Source organism: Scatophagus argus, chromosome 16 (assembly GCF_020382885.2).
Source record: "Scatophagus argus isolate fScaArg1 chromosome 16, fScaArg1.pri, whole genome shotgun sequence".
In the NCBI taxonomy this organism is placed as follows: domain Eukaryota; kingdom Metazoa; phylum Chordata; class Actinopteri; family Scatophagidae; genus Scatophagus; species Scatophagus argus.
Window position 1 is genome coordinate 18,619,698 of NC_058508.1, and position 17,372 is coordinate 18,637,069.

The 17,372-nt window shown below is 44.0% G+C and overlaps 2 protein-coding genes and 2 non-coding genes across 6 annotated transcripts; 2 read left to right on the forward strand and 2 right to left on the reverse strand.

The window, feature by feature from the left end:
- Positions 1 to 2,113: 2,113 nt before the first annotated feature.
- Positions 2,114 to 9,884, reverse strand: st8sia6 (ST8 alpha-N-acetyl-neuraminide alpha-2,8-sialyltransferase 6). 3 transcript variants are annotated; one of them, XM_046416173.1, is made up of 8 exons: positions 9,209 to 9,884; positions 7,477 to 7,551; positions 6,613 to 6,687; positions 6,422 to 6,496; positions 6,062 to 6,206; positions 4,555 to 4,667; positions 4,369 to 4,461; positions 2,114 to 4,283 (listed from the first exon to the last, which is right to left on the reverse strand). In XM_046416173.1, the coding sequence occupies exons 1-8, from the start codon at positions 9,289 to 9,291 to the stop codon at positions 3,806 to 3,808; spliced, it is 1,137 nt and encodes a 378-aa protein (XP_046272129.1). In that variant the 5' UTR covers positions 9,292 to 9,884; the 3' UTR covers positions 2,114 to 3,805. The 3 variants fall into 3 exon arrangements, with proteins under 3 accessions (XP_046272129.1, XP_046272130.1, XP_046272131.1); XM_046416174.1 differs by lacking the exon at positions 7,477 to 7,551; XM_046416175.1 differs by lacking the exon at positions 6,613 to 6,687.
- trnac-gca lies at positions 5,320 to 5,391 on the forward strand. The gene has a single exon. It is a non-coding gene; the product is annotated as a tRNA-Cys (tRNA).
- On the forward strand, positions 5,748 to 5,819 carry trnac-gca. Its single transcript has one exon. It is a non-coding gene; the product is annotated as a tRNA-Cys (tRNA).
- A 4,528-nt stretch (positions 9,885 to 14,412) lies between the features above and the next one.
- Positions 14,413 to 16,981, reverse strand: rpl19 (ribosomal protein L19). Its single transcript, XM_046416404.1, has 6 exons — positions 16,928 to 16,981; positions 16,441 to 16,547; positions 15,699 to 15,821; positions 15,318 to 15,438; positions 14,884 to 14,994; positions 14,413 to 14,601 (listed from the first exon to the last, which is right to left on the reverse strand). The coding sequence occupies exons 1-6, from the start codon at positions 16,930 to 16,932 to the stop codon at positions 14,475 to 14,477; spliced, it is 594 nt and encodes a 197-aa protein (XP_046272360.1). The 5' UTR covers positions 16,933 to 16,981; the 3' UTR covers positions 14,413 to 14,474.
- Between the last annotated feature and the right edge of the window lie 391 nt (positions 16,982 to 17,372).

Genomic DNA, 17,372 nt, shown 5'->3' on the forward strand with positions numbered 1-17,372 from the left:
GGCAGCTATCCAGGTCAAAAGAATCACCCTGTGGCACAGTTTTGTATTTGTGTGTTCTCTTTTGTCTGCTGAGTGGCTGAGAAAGAGAGACGATAAAGTAAAAAGAAAGTTTGTGCTCGCTGAACAGAACCTACTTTTTTTTTTTTTTTTTTTAAAGGTCTCTGCTGCATTTTGTCGCTGTCCTGTGAAAGCCATCTCCAAAATGTTGCAAGGGCTTTTTAAAGAAACAATAAACACAGGAAAAAACAAGGGTTTACATAAATGTGTCAGATGATAATAATACTAATAAATAAGTGTGCCGTCTTATTTGGTAAGAACATTTTCTCAGCCCATAATGAGCATCTAATCCCTTGCGTTTACCAGATTAGCAGTATGTCCATGTTGGTTTCATTCATTAATGTTTATTTTTCGTGTGAGTACACTGAAAGCCGCTCCTCCACCAGAGGCGAATGTCTTGTATGTTGACGCATGCCTTCCCACCACAATGAACTCTGCTTCTTTGAGGATTTTCAGCTAAAACATGCCTGCAGCGCTAACAGTTTCTTTTGCAGGATCGCAAAGACAACGATAATATGTGGCATAAAATCTCCTACGTTTGAGATATGTTTCACTTGGCAGCGACAAAACGCATTTGAGCAGCCATCTCGTACCTGTCAGCCCAGGGAGTCGTGAGTGAGAGAGAAAAAGCTGCTGCAGGTGTGATGCCACTGTTCACAGTTACAGCAGGATTGGTGTAATCACCATTTATTAAAGTGTCAGTGCAATGCTCACACAGACGGTGATCCTGTACATTGAGACAGACAGAGAATTAAAACCGGTTGTATCAGATGAAGACCTATGGGGGTCTACTCATCAGGGATACCACAATGTCCACCCTCAGCATCTGTCTGTGTGTCTGTCTGTGTAGAACAATGTCCGTGTTCAGAAGAAAGGCTGTAGTGAGGCCATGTTGTTTCCCTCTATGTTCCTTATAGTCACTTTTATGACGATAAAGCCAGTGGTGTTAACAGTACAAACTCTGATTCATACATGCATTCATGTGTTTGTGTGTTTTTCAATGCCTTTTGTAAAATGTACATTTCTTTGAGTGCCACTCTGGTATCCCCCTGGCAAAGGTTTTTTTTTTTCATATTCTTTGATGAGTACATTTGATTTGCATGTGAAAAGACCTATTTTCCTACAAAAATAAATCAGAAATGCATACTCAATAAAGTCTCCACATCTTTTCTTTGGGCTCCACGGCTGGGAAAAAAAAAAGTGAAAACAGGAGGAAATTAAATATAATATTGAGCATTGTCCTGTACTTGCTGTCAAGATGAGGTCTGTGTCTGATTCTGATCGGTGGCGAGCAGGGGGTCTCTGCGGTCCTATCAGGAGAATTACAGTCACTCAGGCTGATGCTGTGTCACTGGCAGGAACAACACAGGAGACCGACGCGACGTCACTTCAGCTCGCGTCAACCGTGTCATTTTGTTTGTCACTTTGGCAGTTCACTCGGTGACAGCTGAACTTCAGCAAGCGACGAGAGAACATCTGAGTCTGTGAGGCTTTAAATTGCAGATTACAGCTCCATGTTCCCGTTTGTCACAGATTTTAAAAGCTGAATGTTGCTTGATAATACAATGGCTTCTTCATTTAATCCACACTGAACCATCAGAACCGTATGAGGGACTGAATAGGTGTCCTCTTTTCCACTCTTTGTCTGTCGTCATTAGTGAATTCACAGCCAAACTGCCTGGAGAATAAACATCAAAAATGGAAATGTGAAGTGTGTTTTTGTGGTTCTCTGAAAAAACGTTCCCTGGAGAGACTAGCCAGTGGGAATGAGCAGAGTGCTGCAGCTGGATGTACAATGAGGTCACTGCCGATATGAGAGGAATCCCACGAGCGAAGTCTGGGATGGCAACTTGTGGCAGCGGGCTGTTTTCTCTAAAAAGAAACAAACACTTCATTCCATTGATGGCCTAATAGGCCGGATGTACTAACCCTATGCAGATGTCATGCTTCCTTTATGACTTTGTGGACGGGGAAAGAGGACTGTGCTTTCCAAAGCTTCCCCAACAGTCTGTTAAAGCATCATCCAGATGTCTGGTCTGTTAAAGCATCATCCAGATGTCTGGTCCATCCAGTAAGTGTGGGATGCCCTGCAGCAGGACATGCAGGAGAAACTTGGAGAAGTGGAAGGTGCAGTAATGTGTAAGCCTCTTATATCACAGCTGTATCAAAAATGGAAAGACATGAGACCAAATAATGAACGGCAATATGAATAAGGAGTCATGCACATGACTTAAATCAAGGGAAATTGCTGTATGAGGTGTAACTAAAATAGGAGAGGATTAATGGAAGTGTGCTCACATAACGACTGTGCTAATAAAACACTGGATCATACGGTGTTCCAGCCCTGACTCGAACACCGAGCACAAACTGTGTCCTCAAACTGGTCAAATGTTCTGCTTGTAAGCCGGAATACTGAATTCTAATGACAAATCTTGGCAGGTTTGCAGCACTTAAAGGCTCAAATACACTAAACTCTGCAAGCTGAGACGTCTGGGAAAAAGCTTTTGCCTTCCTGGTCAGACAAATGGATTCCACTCCAGCCGCTGATCACGTACAAATAGCCTTTTCATTTCTTTTTCTGTTTTTGACAAATATTTATTCAGAACGGCATTTTTTCCTCTCACATCACATCACACTGCTCACAAACATTCAAATCCTGACATTGGCAAGTTTGGTCATCTACAGCTCCTACATTATTTCTCTGGTCCACAGAAATGACTTTTGAGACTTTTCAAGGGTCAGCGTGAACCCACCGAAGTCTTGATGAAGATGTCACAAGAGAATCCCCAAAGGTTACAGTTTTTGCCCACAGTGCACAATTCACAATCAATACATCACCTTATGCTGGAGTTGGTTAAATCTGAATAGATTTAGCCTTTACATCAAATTTTCCTAACCAATACTGTAAAATATGAGGACGTTGCTTCTTTTTGAAGGCACTTATTTATCCCTCTCTGGGCACCCACTGTGGCAACAAGGGATATTTATTGGTATTGGCATTTTTTTATTATTCTGCAGTGACCCTGGGCTCAGAGGCTCACTTAATAAGTTCTTCTGACAACCATAGGCCACAGAGGGCAGCCATTATGGTGTGTGGCTTATGCTCCAAAGGCATGACCTGCAGGCACTCAGAGGTTTTCCTCTTGTTTGTGTTACATTCAGCAGGAACAGTGACATCCTCCCTCTACAACCACTTTTCCCCTCAGTAGTGTGCAGAATACTGTCAAAGTGGTTATATGTCTGAATATCTGAAAAGATTCTTCACATTCACCGTGCTGCTGTTTTCATTAAAAGCTGAAGTGTTTTAGACCGACAACTGATGTAAAGGAGGTATTTGATTTTCTTCAAAATACATTCAGATTATTTCAAGAGCCCCCACGGCCATTCATATAAGGCACGACAATACAGACCCCCACACAGGTCTGGCAAGGGATTCCTTTTTAAATCAGAATCCGGCTGGAACTTTTGTGATAATAAATACAGCTCTACGTACATTATAAGACTGTTTGCAGATTCTTTACAGTCTTATGAGTCTTATGATTGTTGAAGTTCTCAGTGCAAATGACTTGACTGCTGATAGGCCAACTCGGGATTCACAACAAGTCCAGATTCCAAGTATCCACATTGCCACCACGAATTATCCGGTTTAGTCTGTGTCACCAGTGAAAATAGATCTGTCCACCCATTGCATGAGTGTCTGACTTCGTCCTGAGGCTACAAAGAAGGCACTTTGCTCTGGGCTCTGGAACTACTTTTCACCCGGTTGACAGTCCTCCAGGTGAAGCTTGAGCACCCCATCTCTGTGCAGCCGCAGCAGGAGGTCAAACTCAGCCGGCATGGCATGGATCTTCGTTTTAGTTTGTCTGTCGTCGTAGTAGTGATTCGTCAGGGCACGGAATCCATATGGGTGATTGCTGAAAGGCCAGAATCCATAGAGATGCACGTTGGCACAGAGTTCCAGAGCCATGCTAGCCATGATCATGCCGCTGCTGAGCCGCACTGCTCGTATGCCTTTGGAGCGCCAGAATGTGGCCAGACTCCTGAGGTACTCGGGGTTGAAGAAGACGGGCCGGGTGGGGCTTTCAAAGTCCTCAATGGTGTAGACAACCCGCAGGGACACATCAGTGCTTTGGCCAAAGGAGAAGGCGGGAATTAGCAGCAGGGAGTTGCCATAGGTACGCAAACTATCCACAAACCGACGCCGACGCCCCTTTAGAGACCCAAACCTGAAAATAAACAGGAGATGTGACGCAACAAGACAAGAGGAGCATTTTAAGCTAAAGACGCAGTGTTGTTCATCCTCTTGCTCACTTCTCCATGAATATGCTTGGGTTCGCTGTCACCAGGTCAGTCTTGAGGCCCACATGTTTCTCGTAGCCTTTTTCCAAAGGAGGTAAGTTGCACCTGAATAAGCAACAACGACGATATGGAGATTGTTAAATGGAATTTCAAAAGATGTTACTGAAGTTCTCCTGGTTAGCATGGGTCATTTCTCACCTGATAACAAACTGAGCTGAGTCGATCGTCTTTCCACAGCTGCTGTTGGCCAGGATCCCTCCGTTCCCAACCACAGCACAAGTGTCCCATGTTTTGTTTGGGAAAGGATGCTCCTAGAGTCAGCAGAAAATATGTCACAAAATATTCATACTGTGAAAGAGCAAGGCAAATCTGTGGTCAGATTCTCATTTCCCCTACAACCCACACTGTGGGAAATCCCCTGCACCACCCACATATATTAAGATGTTTGTTTCTATGCATTGCACTTGCTAATGCAGCAGATTAAAGTTCCTCGCTTCTCTCGTTGAATTTCCTCAGAGTCTCTGAAGTCTTGTATTTCAATGTTATTGTGGTTATTAAGTTTATACCAGTTTTGCTTTCTTGGCAACAGAAGACAGCAGCCACATTTGTTTAGTCTAGAAATGCAGTAGACAGTAGACCTTTTCATACCAGTTAAACCAGACTCATTGCAGGTGCTTCAGGTCAAAATAGAACAAAGATAACATGTCCAACAGCTGTTTGTAGTAACAGGTGGTATAGCTCTGCCATAGTGTTTGTTTGTTCTTGCATGGACGTGTTACTACTACGCTTTGCACAGTGAACATGAACATGGAAGCTGAGGTTTTAGCATTGTCTCACTGTGCCTTACAAAATAAAGATACTAGCTTCTGTCCAGCTGTTTATGGTAGCTATTCAGTATTAGAAGTCAATAGCTGAGTGATTCAGCGTTTTGCATATATGTTCATATGTACTATAGCAAGGCAAGGGGGTATAGCTCAGTGGTAGAGCATTTGACTGCAGATCAAGAGGTCCCCAGTTCAAATCTGGGTTCCCCCTCTATTGTTGATTTTTAATTAAAAGTGGAATTTTACGAAAATTCACAAATTATCTCAGACTCAATATACCTTCAGCTACCAACACTATCTCTTTCTATCACAGAGGCCAGTCGCAAAATCAGAGGAAGAAAGAGGAAAAAAAAAAACCCTCTTTAGCTCATAGTTATTTTTATCCGTTTCTGCTTTTTGCACATTTGTCTTTGGTCTATTAAATTTCCTACATTAAATCGATATATTAGTTCACATTGTGGATCATTTTTGACGAATTCTATATCTGTGATCATTCTCATGTGTAAAACAGCCTAAGCTGTATGTTGAAGTAACATTATGCTGTATGAAAGCATTAGCTGCCACAGAGGGGGTATAGCTCAGTGGTAGAGCATTTGACTGCAGATCAAGAGGTCCCCAGTTCAAATCTGGGTGCCCCCTGTGTGTGTCCTGCCCTGGGAACTATATTATAAATCCTCCAAATCCAGAGGACAAATGCTCCCTCCCTCCATTCAAATAGCAGAGTAGAGGAAGTCTTGGCTCTAAGCTTTCAAGCCCCTTACCAAAAATAAACAGAGCTGTGAGGGCCAACACGAGAGTAAACACATGACTCGCGGGACAACACGCCTTTGAGAAACAAACGAGCAGCAGATTCTTTTACCCGTGAAGAAAGAACATCATACCTTTGCGAAGGTGCTGAAAATCTCCTGGGTCACCTGTAGGGTCCTCTTCCTTTCCCCGTCGTACACAAGCTTAGATCCCACAGCCGTGTTGGCTTGGGTGATGATGGCCTTTTCAAAACCATGGCACTTGTTTTTCAGCTCAGATCTGGAGAATCACAAGCACTTTGTCGTGACTGGCAGGTCAACTCTAACGCTGAACTGAAAGCTTCACACCTCAAGAGCTGCCTGAATAGGCAAAGTTTCTTCTGTCATATGAGGATAAAAGTAAATCAGGTGGGGGGATGCTGCCCTAAAGTTAGTTGGAAACTAACTTCTACCTCTAACCTCTTCTAATATTAGAAGATGTCATGTTGTTTTTACCTGAAATATGTGTAATTTTTATCATCCCTTTTCCAGGTTTGAGAGTAAAGCTTTGTTACTTTGTCGATGACCTCCCTGTGAAAACACACACACACACACACACAGTCAAGTGCAGTGCTGATAGGCTGATATGAATTGCTCTGATGAGGGCATAAACAAACACTTAAGGCAGTGAGGCTGTCTTCTCTCACCTGCAGCCTGCACAGAGGGCAGCGGGTCGAGCTGCGCTTTTCTTTGTAGGAGGCGATTTGTGAGCTTCCACATTGCTGTCGACAGAACAAGAGAGATCAGCTGAGTCATGTTCTAAATGTCTTTTTTTAATGCAACCAGCTGTGGGTTATTCAATATGAATTGCTGACTAGCTTCAGGAATCACTAAAGCGTCTGCATCTCTCAGTGACATGGACCACAGCAATGATAAACCGAAATGCATAAATGAACAACCAGTGGAAAAACTCCTGAGCAGAGACCTTTGCTGCATTTCAGGAGGAGACTTCTGCGTCTTCACTTCTGTGTGATAAAATGTCAAAGGTCTACATTACTTTGCTTACGCAGTTCTGTGTCTCCTCTTTTTTACGTCTCTGAAAAGGACTATGATTAAAAAAAAATCTCTGAATGAGTCAAGCTGGAGATTTGCGTGATCCTGTCTGAGTCGCAGTCTGCACATGGTTTTACAGATACGTGTACCTATAGGGCTGCAACCCACAACCAGGGACAGATTGTCATTAAATGTCAGAGTGACTTCAACTAAATATCCTTTAATTTCAGGCTTGCGTTGCTGTGGTTTGCTCCCGGGAGCTGAGGCACTTGGCCTTTTAGGTTTCAGTGTGAAGGTTTGACCAAACAGCAGAGATGGCTCAATAAGGCTGATTTAAATTCAACAATGTTTCTACGCTCTACCAAATGGTTGAGCAGACAGTCAAAGGGTTAAGCTTTGTTACTTTGTCCATGATCTCCCTGTGAAACACACACACACACCAATATGATGATGTGACTTGCTCTGATGAGGGCATAAACAAACCAGTCACTTAAGGCAGTGAGGCTGTCTTCTCTCACCTGCAGCCTGCACAGAGGACAGCAGGTCGAGCTGCGCTTTTCTTTGTAGGAGGCGATTTGTGAGCTTCCACATTGCTGTCGACAGAACAAGAGAGATCAGCTGAGTCATGTTCTAAATGTCTTTTTTTAATGCAACCAGCTGTGGGTTATTCAATATGAATTGCTGACTAGCTTCAGGAATCACTAAAGTGTCCACAGCAATGGTAAACCGATATGCGTAAATGAACAACCAGTGGAAAAACTCCTGAGCAGAGACCTTTGCTGCATTTCAGGAGGAGACTTCTGCGTCTTCACTTCTGTGTGATAAAATGTCAAAGGTCTACATTGCTTTGCTTACGCAGTTCTGTGTCTCCTCCTCTGTTTTACGTCTCTGAAAAGGACTATGATTAAAAAAAAATCTCTGAATGAGTCAAGCTGGAGATTTGTGTGGTCCTGTCTGAGTCCCAGTCTGCACATGGTTTTACAGATACGTGCACCTATTTTTTTTAAGTTGGACATTTGTAATGTGTGGTCCTTTCTGAGGTCCCGTCTCCGCACGGCCTTACAAATATGTACACCTGTAGGACGACAGTCCGCCGGTGAGCCCCATGGGGAGCCTGCTTCACCAGCTCTCGCTTTAAAGAGCCCCCAGATCTAATTAAAAATCCAAGGGCTTATTTGAGCTGGCGTTTAGGGAACTTGTCTAGCTTGTCTAACTTTTCCATCCTGATACTGAGTCAGAACTGACTGTCCCTGTCAGAACTGACTGACTCAGTAGCCCTCTGGTAGCCAAATTCAAACTCCAGTCACACCCATCAATGACACAGGTTTAAATTTAGTGGGTGAGATTAAAGCCCCAAGGGGTTTGTTATTCAATTTGCAAGTGGATAAAAACTACATAAACCTTTCAGAACTCTCTCAGGTGTAACTTAACTTGTACTACCAAGGAAGTCACATGCTCATGGACAACAATGTCCAGATGTTTCTTGTCCTTTGAAATGCTAAATAAATTTGTATTGCACAAAGCAAGCAAGGCAAGCAACAGCTCAGAGCCACAAATTAACAATCACCATTTATTCTACCATGGCCAGTTAGTAATTTGGTGAAGAAGGAGGCAGGTCAGCCTGACCAGGGCTAAGCTTCCCTAATCTTCTTTCTGCACATGAAAGTCCCTCCCTGTTGTTGCCGTTATCCTTTACAGTGTGGTCTCTAAGGCCAAACCTAACCCTAACCCTAACCCTTGACAGGGAGGGTCGAGCTTGTCAGCAGCAGTTAAACAACACACCGTGCGATTTCTCAGCATGCTGGGTGATAATATCTGTCCATTCAGTCTTTGTAGCTTTACTGATTATCTTCCTTGTGTATGCTTGTCTGTGGGGAAGGCAGCTCTTGCCATCTCTTCTCCTCTTGACAGCATCCAGCCAAATATCCTTTAATTTCAGTTTTACATTGCGGTGGTTTGCTCCTGTTGAGCTGAGACACTTTACTCTCATGGTTTCGGTGTGAAGGTTTCTGCCGTCACTGTCGGCAAAAACGCCAGAGGATGATAATGATAAAGTGAGTGGAATAAAATGGGGAAAGACTGCAGAAAAGTTCATAGGAAAAAATATCACCAACTGTTACACCAGCATCTTACATTTGGTGTGTCAGACCTGGCCGGCAGCCCCCACCCCCCTTTGGTGACACACCTCCAGCACAGAAAACAGCTTGTGTGTGCGTGCGTTTGTGTGCGTAAGCGTAACCACACACTTACCTGTGGCTGAACGTGCACCAGATGATCAGGCTCACCAAACAGAGAATGAAGCAGAAGAGTAACTTCAGGAGCTGCACCCTCATACCTCCCCCCTCCTGCTAACTTTGCCCGCTAGCCCCCTCACACCATATGTCCCTGTCTTTTCTGTCCTGCTTCACCTTGCTCAACGCTCACCCGCTATCTGCTGTCCGTCTGCTTTCAGTTTTCCTTCCTTCTTCTGCTCGTTTCTCCCCAGTCGAACCTCTTTCACACAAACCCGTCTCACTCTCTCTCTCGCTCTCTCGAGGGTGTTAATCTTTATGCCTCTCTGCTGTCTTATGTTTTTTTGTACTCTCTGCTTGTCGTCGTCCTCCTCCTCCTCTCCCTCACCCTCTTCCTGTCTGTCTGGCTATACTCAGTGTTTCCTCTGGGTGAGTGAGAACACGTCTCCCCAGTTAGAAACCAGTCTTCTTTCTCTGCTTCTAGTTCAGACAAGTCCTCTGGGCTTCTCGACTTTTTCTTCTCTCTCTTTCTGTTTGTTTCAAGGTCAGCTGAGAGAAAACTGATCTTGTGGTGCTCCACATCCTTCTTTAATCTTTGTCATGTCTCCTTGGCCCAACAATCTTCTTTCCTCTGGCCGACAAACTCACAGTCGTACTTTTCTCCAGTAGTGCCAAAGCTAGAGCTCCCTCTGCTCTCCGCCCCCTCCAGTGAGCCCTAGTCTTCCCTTCCTGCTTTTCCCTCCCTCCGCTAGCCATCCTCCGCCCACACCCCTTAAGCCCCTCACCCCTTTACACAAAAGGGAGTAGTAACATGAGAGCCCAGTACTGAATTAGCCCACGGTTTGCTGTGGAAACATGTTCAGAACTGGTTAGGAGCAGAGGAGGCGATGGAGCAGAGGCTTCTCAACCAATCAGAGTGACTCATAATACCCCTCAACATCTTATGTACACACACACACACACACAAGCTTCTTTTATACCAGTGTGAAACTTTGTCAGCTGTATCAACTCATATCATCTTACATATAAAGGTGTGTGTTTTTCTGTCTGAGAGGAAGGAGGAGGGGGGCTCGAGGAAGTCCCCATACAGCTGCTTCTAACATGGAAGCACTGCTGTCTGGATCAACAGGGCAGCTAATTAACACAACAACTGACAGGAGTGAGAGGAGCAGACAGTCAGATTGAGGTGGGAAGCTGAAACTCAGAAGATCCTCAACTCATCTGTTGTTCAGCTTTTATTTTGGGAGCTCTGTGTTCTGCCAGCTGTGCGAAGGAAGAGGAGTGAAATGTTTGATGCAAAGTTAAAGGAAAAGAGATTATAGGAATCAGATGACCACGCCCGACTCTCTTGCAGTTACCGGTATGCCTCCTGCTTTGAGTTTTCAGTGGAAAACTCCATGCTGTGCTCCTTACAATAAAGCAGTTACACTCAGTAACTTCACGCTGACTAAGCTGAGCTGTGCCTCAGCAACGCCACATGCAGAAATCCAAACGAAAGAAAAAGCTCTTGGAAAGTTTTATTTGGACAGACATCAGGGTTTGCAGAAAACTTGTTGGGGTTGTTTGAGGCCACATTGCTACCAGCAGACAGAGAAAGGGGCCACAATCAATGAAGATGGTTGTGCGAGTAATAACATCTGGCTAATAGCACCACCCGAGGCAGAGGGTTGTCTAAATGCTACACTTAACCTGCTTTTTACCTCAGACAAACATTCTGACCCAAGTCCTAATTTTGTACCATAGGCATGTAAATGTGAGCTGGTATGACAATAAAAGTTCCTTGATCCTTGATGTAATGGTTCATTGACTGATGAGCAGATTTTGTGGCCTCTCAACGCACACCCCCACACCCTAAATGACTGCATCTGATTTTGGATATTTTCTGATTAAATCAAATTCAGACTTTCCATCCGCGTACACCCCAGACCAACAATTTCTTGCACATATCCAAGTTGACAAACACACCCCAGAGAACCAGAGCTCGGGGTGAAAATACTCATAACCTTTCATACATCACGAGACACTAGCAAGAATGTGGAGAGAAATATGGAGTAAAAAAAGGGTTTTCTCCAGCATAAAAACCTCTGTGATAATAACACTACTGTGGACAAAGAAGAAGAGAGAGCCACTGCCCCAGGATAATTGTAGTGTGTCATTGAAATAGCATGGCAACAAACACCTACTTTGGTGGTCTGTTGTATCCAGATCTCTCATCTGGTTTCCCCTCATCCCAGGCCATCCTGCCGCCTCCCGTGCTCAGCAGTCACTCATTAGCTTATTACAGACAGTGCCATTTCCATCCAAAGAGTCCATAAGCTATTTAACCACATTAAAGCCAAAGAAGTGATTTTTCAAGATGACATTCATAATCTCGTAACGCAGCAGATTTCTCAGCATTGTGCAGCTCTCGTATGCCTGCAGGAAGGCCTCAGTCTTTTTTAATCAACATGGATGAATCATGCTAGAATTATTATCTCTGTGATGGATGATTGTGTAATTAGAGGCCAGCGCTTTGTGATTAATCTGGTGTTCGGCAGAGGAAAGCATCGGTGCAAAGTTCTGCAGAATTTCTGCAGTTTATCTAAATGTCTTTGTGCACGTATGTTCCCCAGCCGCTTTGCGACAGCAAGTCTGAGCGCTTCAAAGTGTCACGGGATGATACAGGAAGAGTGCATGAGAGGCGTCGGTGGCAACGAAGCACTTCCTCTAAAGAGCCCATGTGACATCCTCACAAGGCAGACAGAAGGACAAATGCCCCATTGTCACCCAAACAGCACCCAGCAAATCAGTCCTCCCCCTCATTCAGCAGCGATGAGGCTGATACTCTGGCAGGATATGAACCAGACTTGTCTGGTCCACTGCTCACCAGCCCTAAATTAAGAGTTTCCCCAAAGCACGCTGTGAGCTTCCTGTCAGGTGTGGATTTAATTTTACTATAACAGTTTCTTTCATATCAGAATAAAAGAAGGAAATGTGTGCAAAGTAGTCTGGCAAATCCTCCAACAAGAACTTTATCTTGTGCAGCCTGACGTGAAATGATGTCTGCAAATAAGACCTGGAAACAAGTTTTGTGGCTGGAAACAATAGTGATGAGACCTGTGGTAAGCAGAACTCACTGAACTCACATAAGAAGAAGCTTTTCCCTGCTGTCAGGCAGTGTGAATCAGAATGGTGGATTGTTGGGCAAACTAAAGCAGTGAAAACAAATGATGGAAGAGATGAGAGACTGGGGAATAAAATTACCAGACTATCATAGGCTGATGGTTTAGTGAATTTAAAGACCAGAATTTATTTTCACACATTTCGAAACTTCCTTCATGCTGCAGGAACAGAAACGATACTGATGATTTATTTAGAAACTCCCCATCATTAATGCAAATTCATTTAATCTTTTCATCTACTCAACAGCACAACACACACCCCAATCACACATCGTGTACACAGCAGCTGCACATAATACTGCTTTACATGCAAAATAACATGTGATGTCTGAGGGGCCACAGATTCATGTGGGGTCACCAGATGATTGGAGTGATAAAGGAAAAAACTCTGCCAGGGGAAACAGTTTTCTTACTGTCCTTCATTTTTCACATCTTCATGCCTTACAACAACTGAGGCATTAACCTGGAGATAAGAAGATCTTCAAATCAGTTGATAATAAGTTGACCTGCGGAATATTAATCAGCATCTGCCAATAGATGAAAATTGTCAGCTGTTTCCAGCTTTTCAAAAGTAATAATTTGTTGCACTTCTCTGTTTATGGTCACTGTAAATCAGATATCTGCAGATGCTGAACTGTTACACAGAAAAACAAACAAGATGTGTCCTTGGGCTTTAGATGATAACGATTGCCGTGTTTGTTTTTAAGGCAGAGCAATAAATAGCTGAAAATGATAGTTAGCAGCACTCCTATGTTCACCTCTCGAGGCCTCTAAAATCCTTCAGATGACTCCTCACATCCCATGACCACTGTAATGTGGCTTAACCTTCAACCTGTAGACTTCATATGTGCACAGTTTTTGTGCATTTTTAACAGCATTTCCTCTCAGCAGCCCATCCGATGAGGCCTGACTGAAAGGCTTCTGGTTCCAGGAGATCTAATCAAGAGCTCTGGGACCTCCAAGATGCAATCGTTTTATTGGCTTTTCCAGCTGCGGGCTCTGAAATCGCCATCGCCTTCCACCTCACTTGCCATGGCTGTGGCTGGCGAACGGCTCCGCAGGGAGGAGTGATGGAAGACATGAGGGCGGGGTTGGGGGTGCGAGGACGAGGGGGGCAGTAATGGGGTCATGTGGTAAAGGAACAGCTGATCCTGGTGCATTCCACTGCCGCTTAGCATGAGGCCTGGTGGTGAACTATTACCCCACTGCATGTCTCATAAGCACTCACACAAGCAAAACACAAATGATGATAACAAACACTGGGCACAAACCTGCAGGCCACACTTAGATACAACGGGTACATAACACACATGCAGTCAGGGGGACACATGCATAATTTACACATCCTGCCGTGGCTATAGTGGACATGAGAGACCCTCTGTAGCAGCCTGACAGGAGTGGATTACTGTCGATTGTGTGTAATATACAGAAACACAGCTTTTTCTCAGTGCGTGTCAGCTTGCATCTGATGGTGAAAACTCTCTTCCTGTGGCCAAGTTGTTCCTCGTTAAAGTGTGGCTGAAACTGAGAAGTACAGCAGCACTTGTATACAATTTGGTAATTTTTAGCAGTCTCATATTTTATAAATTAAATCTTAATACTCAAAGTAACTATTGCTGTCAGATAAACTCAGTAGAAGCACAGTATCTCCTCAGAGTAGATACTGTAGGTAAGTAGCCTTCTTCAGTAAATGTACTTCCTATACACCAAAACGTTACTCTCAGTAGGATGGTTTATAATCATGACCATACAAAGAGTTATCAGCATGTGAATCTCCCATTGCTTGCTGCTCCCATCGAACATATGAACAGCACGCGCTGAGAGCAAACACTTCAAATTCACATGCTTTTCTGCATCACTGAATTATTATTTATCTGTTATAAATAATGTCTTTAAATATTTACTACAGGACAGCTTTCATTCATTTTGCGAGCAGTGAAGAGACATTTGGACTCCAACTGGAGACTTCAAACAAATGAAAAAGAAGCTGTTAGTCCTACAGATTTTTATGAAACTAATTATCATTTTGTTCACTTGATAACAAAGAACAGGAGCCCATGAGTGTCTTTATGTACACTTTTATTGTCGGCATTTGACCGCTGGCAGAGGACTGACAGAGCCAGATTACTTCTTGGTTGTCTCCTCCTCCTTGGACAAGGTCTTGATGATCTCCTCCTTCTTGGCCTGGAGACGCTCCTCTCTGCGCTTGCGGGCCTCCTTTGTCTTGGAGCGACGAGCCTCGGCCTGGTCACTGCAGGACAGACGGAGACTCAGGCGTTCATACAGTGTTTGAACATAATCTTCAATCTTTACGTCTGTGAACCGGTTTTAAATGCATGTCTGGTTTTGACTGGTCTGCTTTTAGTAGACTGGGTCCAAACCCAAATGACACCATCTACTGTGTTTCACAACATAACACGCCAGAGAATTTGACTTCGGATGTGAGAAGAAGGCATCTAACAACAACATTTTCTCAGTCCTGGTTGTTTGTGAACCTGAACAAAACAGAAGTTGCGTTTGTTTTGAGACTTACGCCAGGAGCTTCTTGCGAGCCTTGTCTGCCTTCAGCTTGTGAATGTGCTCCATAAGGATGCGCTTATTCTTGAACACGTTACCCTTGGCCCTCAGGTAGAGGCTGTGGTACCTGTGGACAGCAGATTGGGGTATTAAAGCATTAAAATAACACACAAAGCTTTACAGGGTGCCTGTGAATAATACCAGTGTTGTCATCAAGCCTCACTTAGATTTGCACCTTCAGACTCCTCTGGTTAGTGTAAAAACAATTCCAGTGCCACAACTAGAAATGGACAAGTATCAAAAACTGTATAGCGACCGGAATGCAGGCTTGTGTGGCAGCTATATTAAAAGTATAACTTATAATAAAAAGCGTGTGCGAAACAGAACTTGTTAAGAGACTGGGCGCATCAGTCAGAGCAGAAACAACCAGTGAGCATGTCCTGAACCTACATGTGCCTGTCAATCTTCTTGGACTCCCTGTAGCGACGAAGCAGACGACGCAGGATCCTCATGCGGCGCATCCAGGACAACTTCTCAGGCATACGGGCATTGGCTGTACCCTTTCTCTTACCTGGGGAAAAAGGGAGTAGGAAGATATGTCAGCTTTACTGTACACACTGACCTCCATTGATCGGGAAGGGAAAAACAAACTGCAATTATTCCACACGGCTGCTTATCAAATAGCTGAAAGCAATTAAATGTTCATCAAGTTCACTCATTCGGAGACAACCCCCCCCCCAGCGACAGCCACGTTACGCAAACAAATCTTCAAAGAGACAGTCAGGTGAGTTATTTTCCTCTAACAAGGCCGATGTGACCGTTTGGACTTACCGACTCCCATGTGTCTTCCCTTGCGGCGTGCCAGCGTGTTCTTGCGGCAGCGGGCCCGGGAGTGGACCGTAACTGGTTTGCGAATGATAAGACCATCCTTCACCAGTTTACGGATCTGCTGGCCTGAGGACAGCAGGAAACAAATGAACTTCAGGATTGCACTAATCCATCAACCAAAGAAAGAGTTCCCACAATAAAACATCAAGAGGTTATGAGCAGCAGTGTGGACATGGTTACAGGAATCGTGTTGATGTGTTGCCCTGATGCTTCTTCTGCAAAGTGTGGATCGTTTGACCTTTTTTAAAATCAAGACTACGACACTCGGTTAACAACTGTTACTCATATATAGGAGTGTGAAGTAAAGGAGACAAGAAGGATAACATTTATGTTACTTGTGTTATTTAATTAGTCTCTCATGAGACCCCCAGATTCAGGGAGGTAAGTCTACCCTACAAAACTTAAATTGCTGACAGCAGGATAAATCTTTATCAGCTTCGGTGATCAACGAGCTGCTCCTCTGGCAGACGTTATCAAGCATGCAACAGACACAAACTTGGTAGATAGCGTGTTTCACAGTAACACTATTAGTGACATGCTGGTGGACGTTAAGTTGACTATGATGGTGCAAAGCAAACTTCACGCATTTAAACAAACAACTAAGAGTAGTCTTGACGTTATTTGAGTAAACGGTGTCAATGTAACGCTAACAAACTATAATATATAACTAACAAGCTCTACTTACGAGAGTTGGCGTTGGCGATCTCATTGGTCTCGTTGGGATCCAGCCAGACCTTCTTCTTGCCGCAGCGCAGGACGCTGGAGGCCAGCCTCTTTTGGAGCCTGAGCATGCTACAAGACACACAGTCCAGGTTAAACACCTGCCAGCAACTGAATCTATCAGCGCCCACTTCTAAAGGTTTATCAACCTTAATGCCACAAATCTGACACGTTTCATCACGGGCCCAAAGTCTTGTCACACTGTCTCATCAGGCAAGCTGCTATTAGCCGCACAGCTAACAGCCGGGTTGACAACATGGCCTCTCAGTCTGCTACATCGTGTTACACAGAGCTGCCTAAAAATGTGTTTATTTGGCTGTGAAATCAAGTATGAATTTTGAGTACTGATGAAAAACACAATTAAGTGGCTCAGTGAAGTAATATGGGGTGAAAAAATGTGCATTTTAACAGTTAAACTATGACTTTGCTTGTGCCATCGACATCAACCCTACCTCATGGCTGCTACTTCAATAGGAAAAGGAAGATTTGGGAGACGGACTGGAAGCTACCATTATAGAGGAGAATCCATCTCTCAACACGAAAACGCTCGGTGATGGTCCAGACCATATCGAACATTATTAATACTTTACACACGTTGCAATCACTTGTATTTTACTTATTCAAATATGAAGCTCATATAAAGTCGCACAGAAAAACAAATGTCGAGTTTATTTAAATCTCAGACGCTCCCTCGTAAAATAATGGTACCAACCAGTCTTTTTGCATTGCATTATGGGTGAAGTAACAGTTGAATGCATTCTGCTGTTGTAACACATGAGGGCGGTGTTCAGAGCAGAAAAGCCACTGATACCAAACTGTTGCCACACCAATAACATTTTGTACGTCTGTGAGATGTATATGTTTATTATGGTCAGCACCCCGTATTTGAACTACGAT

Bases quoted from the DNA above. Each gene is read 5' to 3' on its own strand.
- rpl19 (XM_046416404.1), bottom strand. The intron at 15,822-16,440 runs GTAAGTAGAGCT...TGCTGTCCTCAG, and splicing joins GATCGCCAACGCCAACTCTC to GCCAGCAGATCCGTAAACTG. The intron at 15,439-15,698 runs GTAAGTCCAAAC...CTTTTTCCCCAG, and splicing joins GGGAAGACACATGGGAGTCG to GTAAGAGAAAGGGTACAGCC.
- st8sia6 (XM_046416173.1), bottom strand. From the start codon at position 9,291: ATGAGGGTGCAGCTCCTGAAGTTACTCTTCTGCTTCATTCTCTGTTTG. The intron at 4,462-4,554 runs GTGAGAAATGAC...TTGCTTATTCAG, and splicing joins TCAGCTCAGTTTGTTATCAG to GTGCAACTTACCTCCTTTGG. The intron at 4,284-4,368 runs GTGAGCAAGAGG...GTTTATTTTCAG, and splicing joins CCAAGCATATTCATGGAGAA to GTTTGGGTCTCTAAAGGGGC.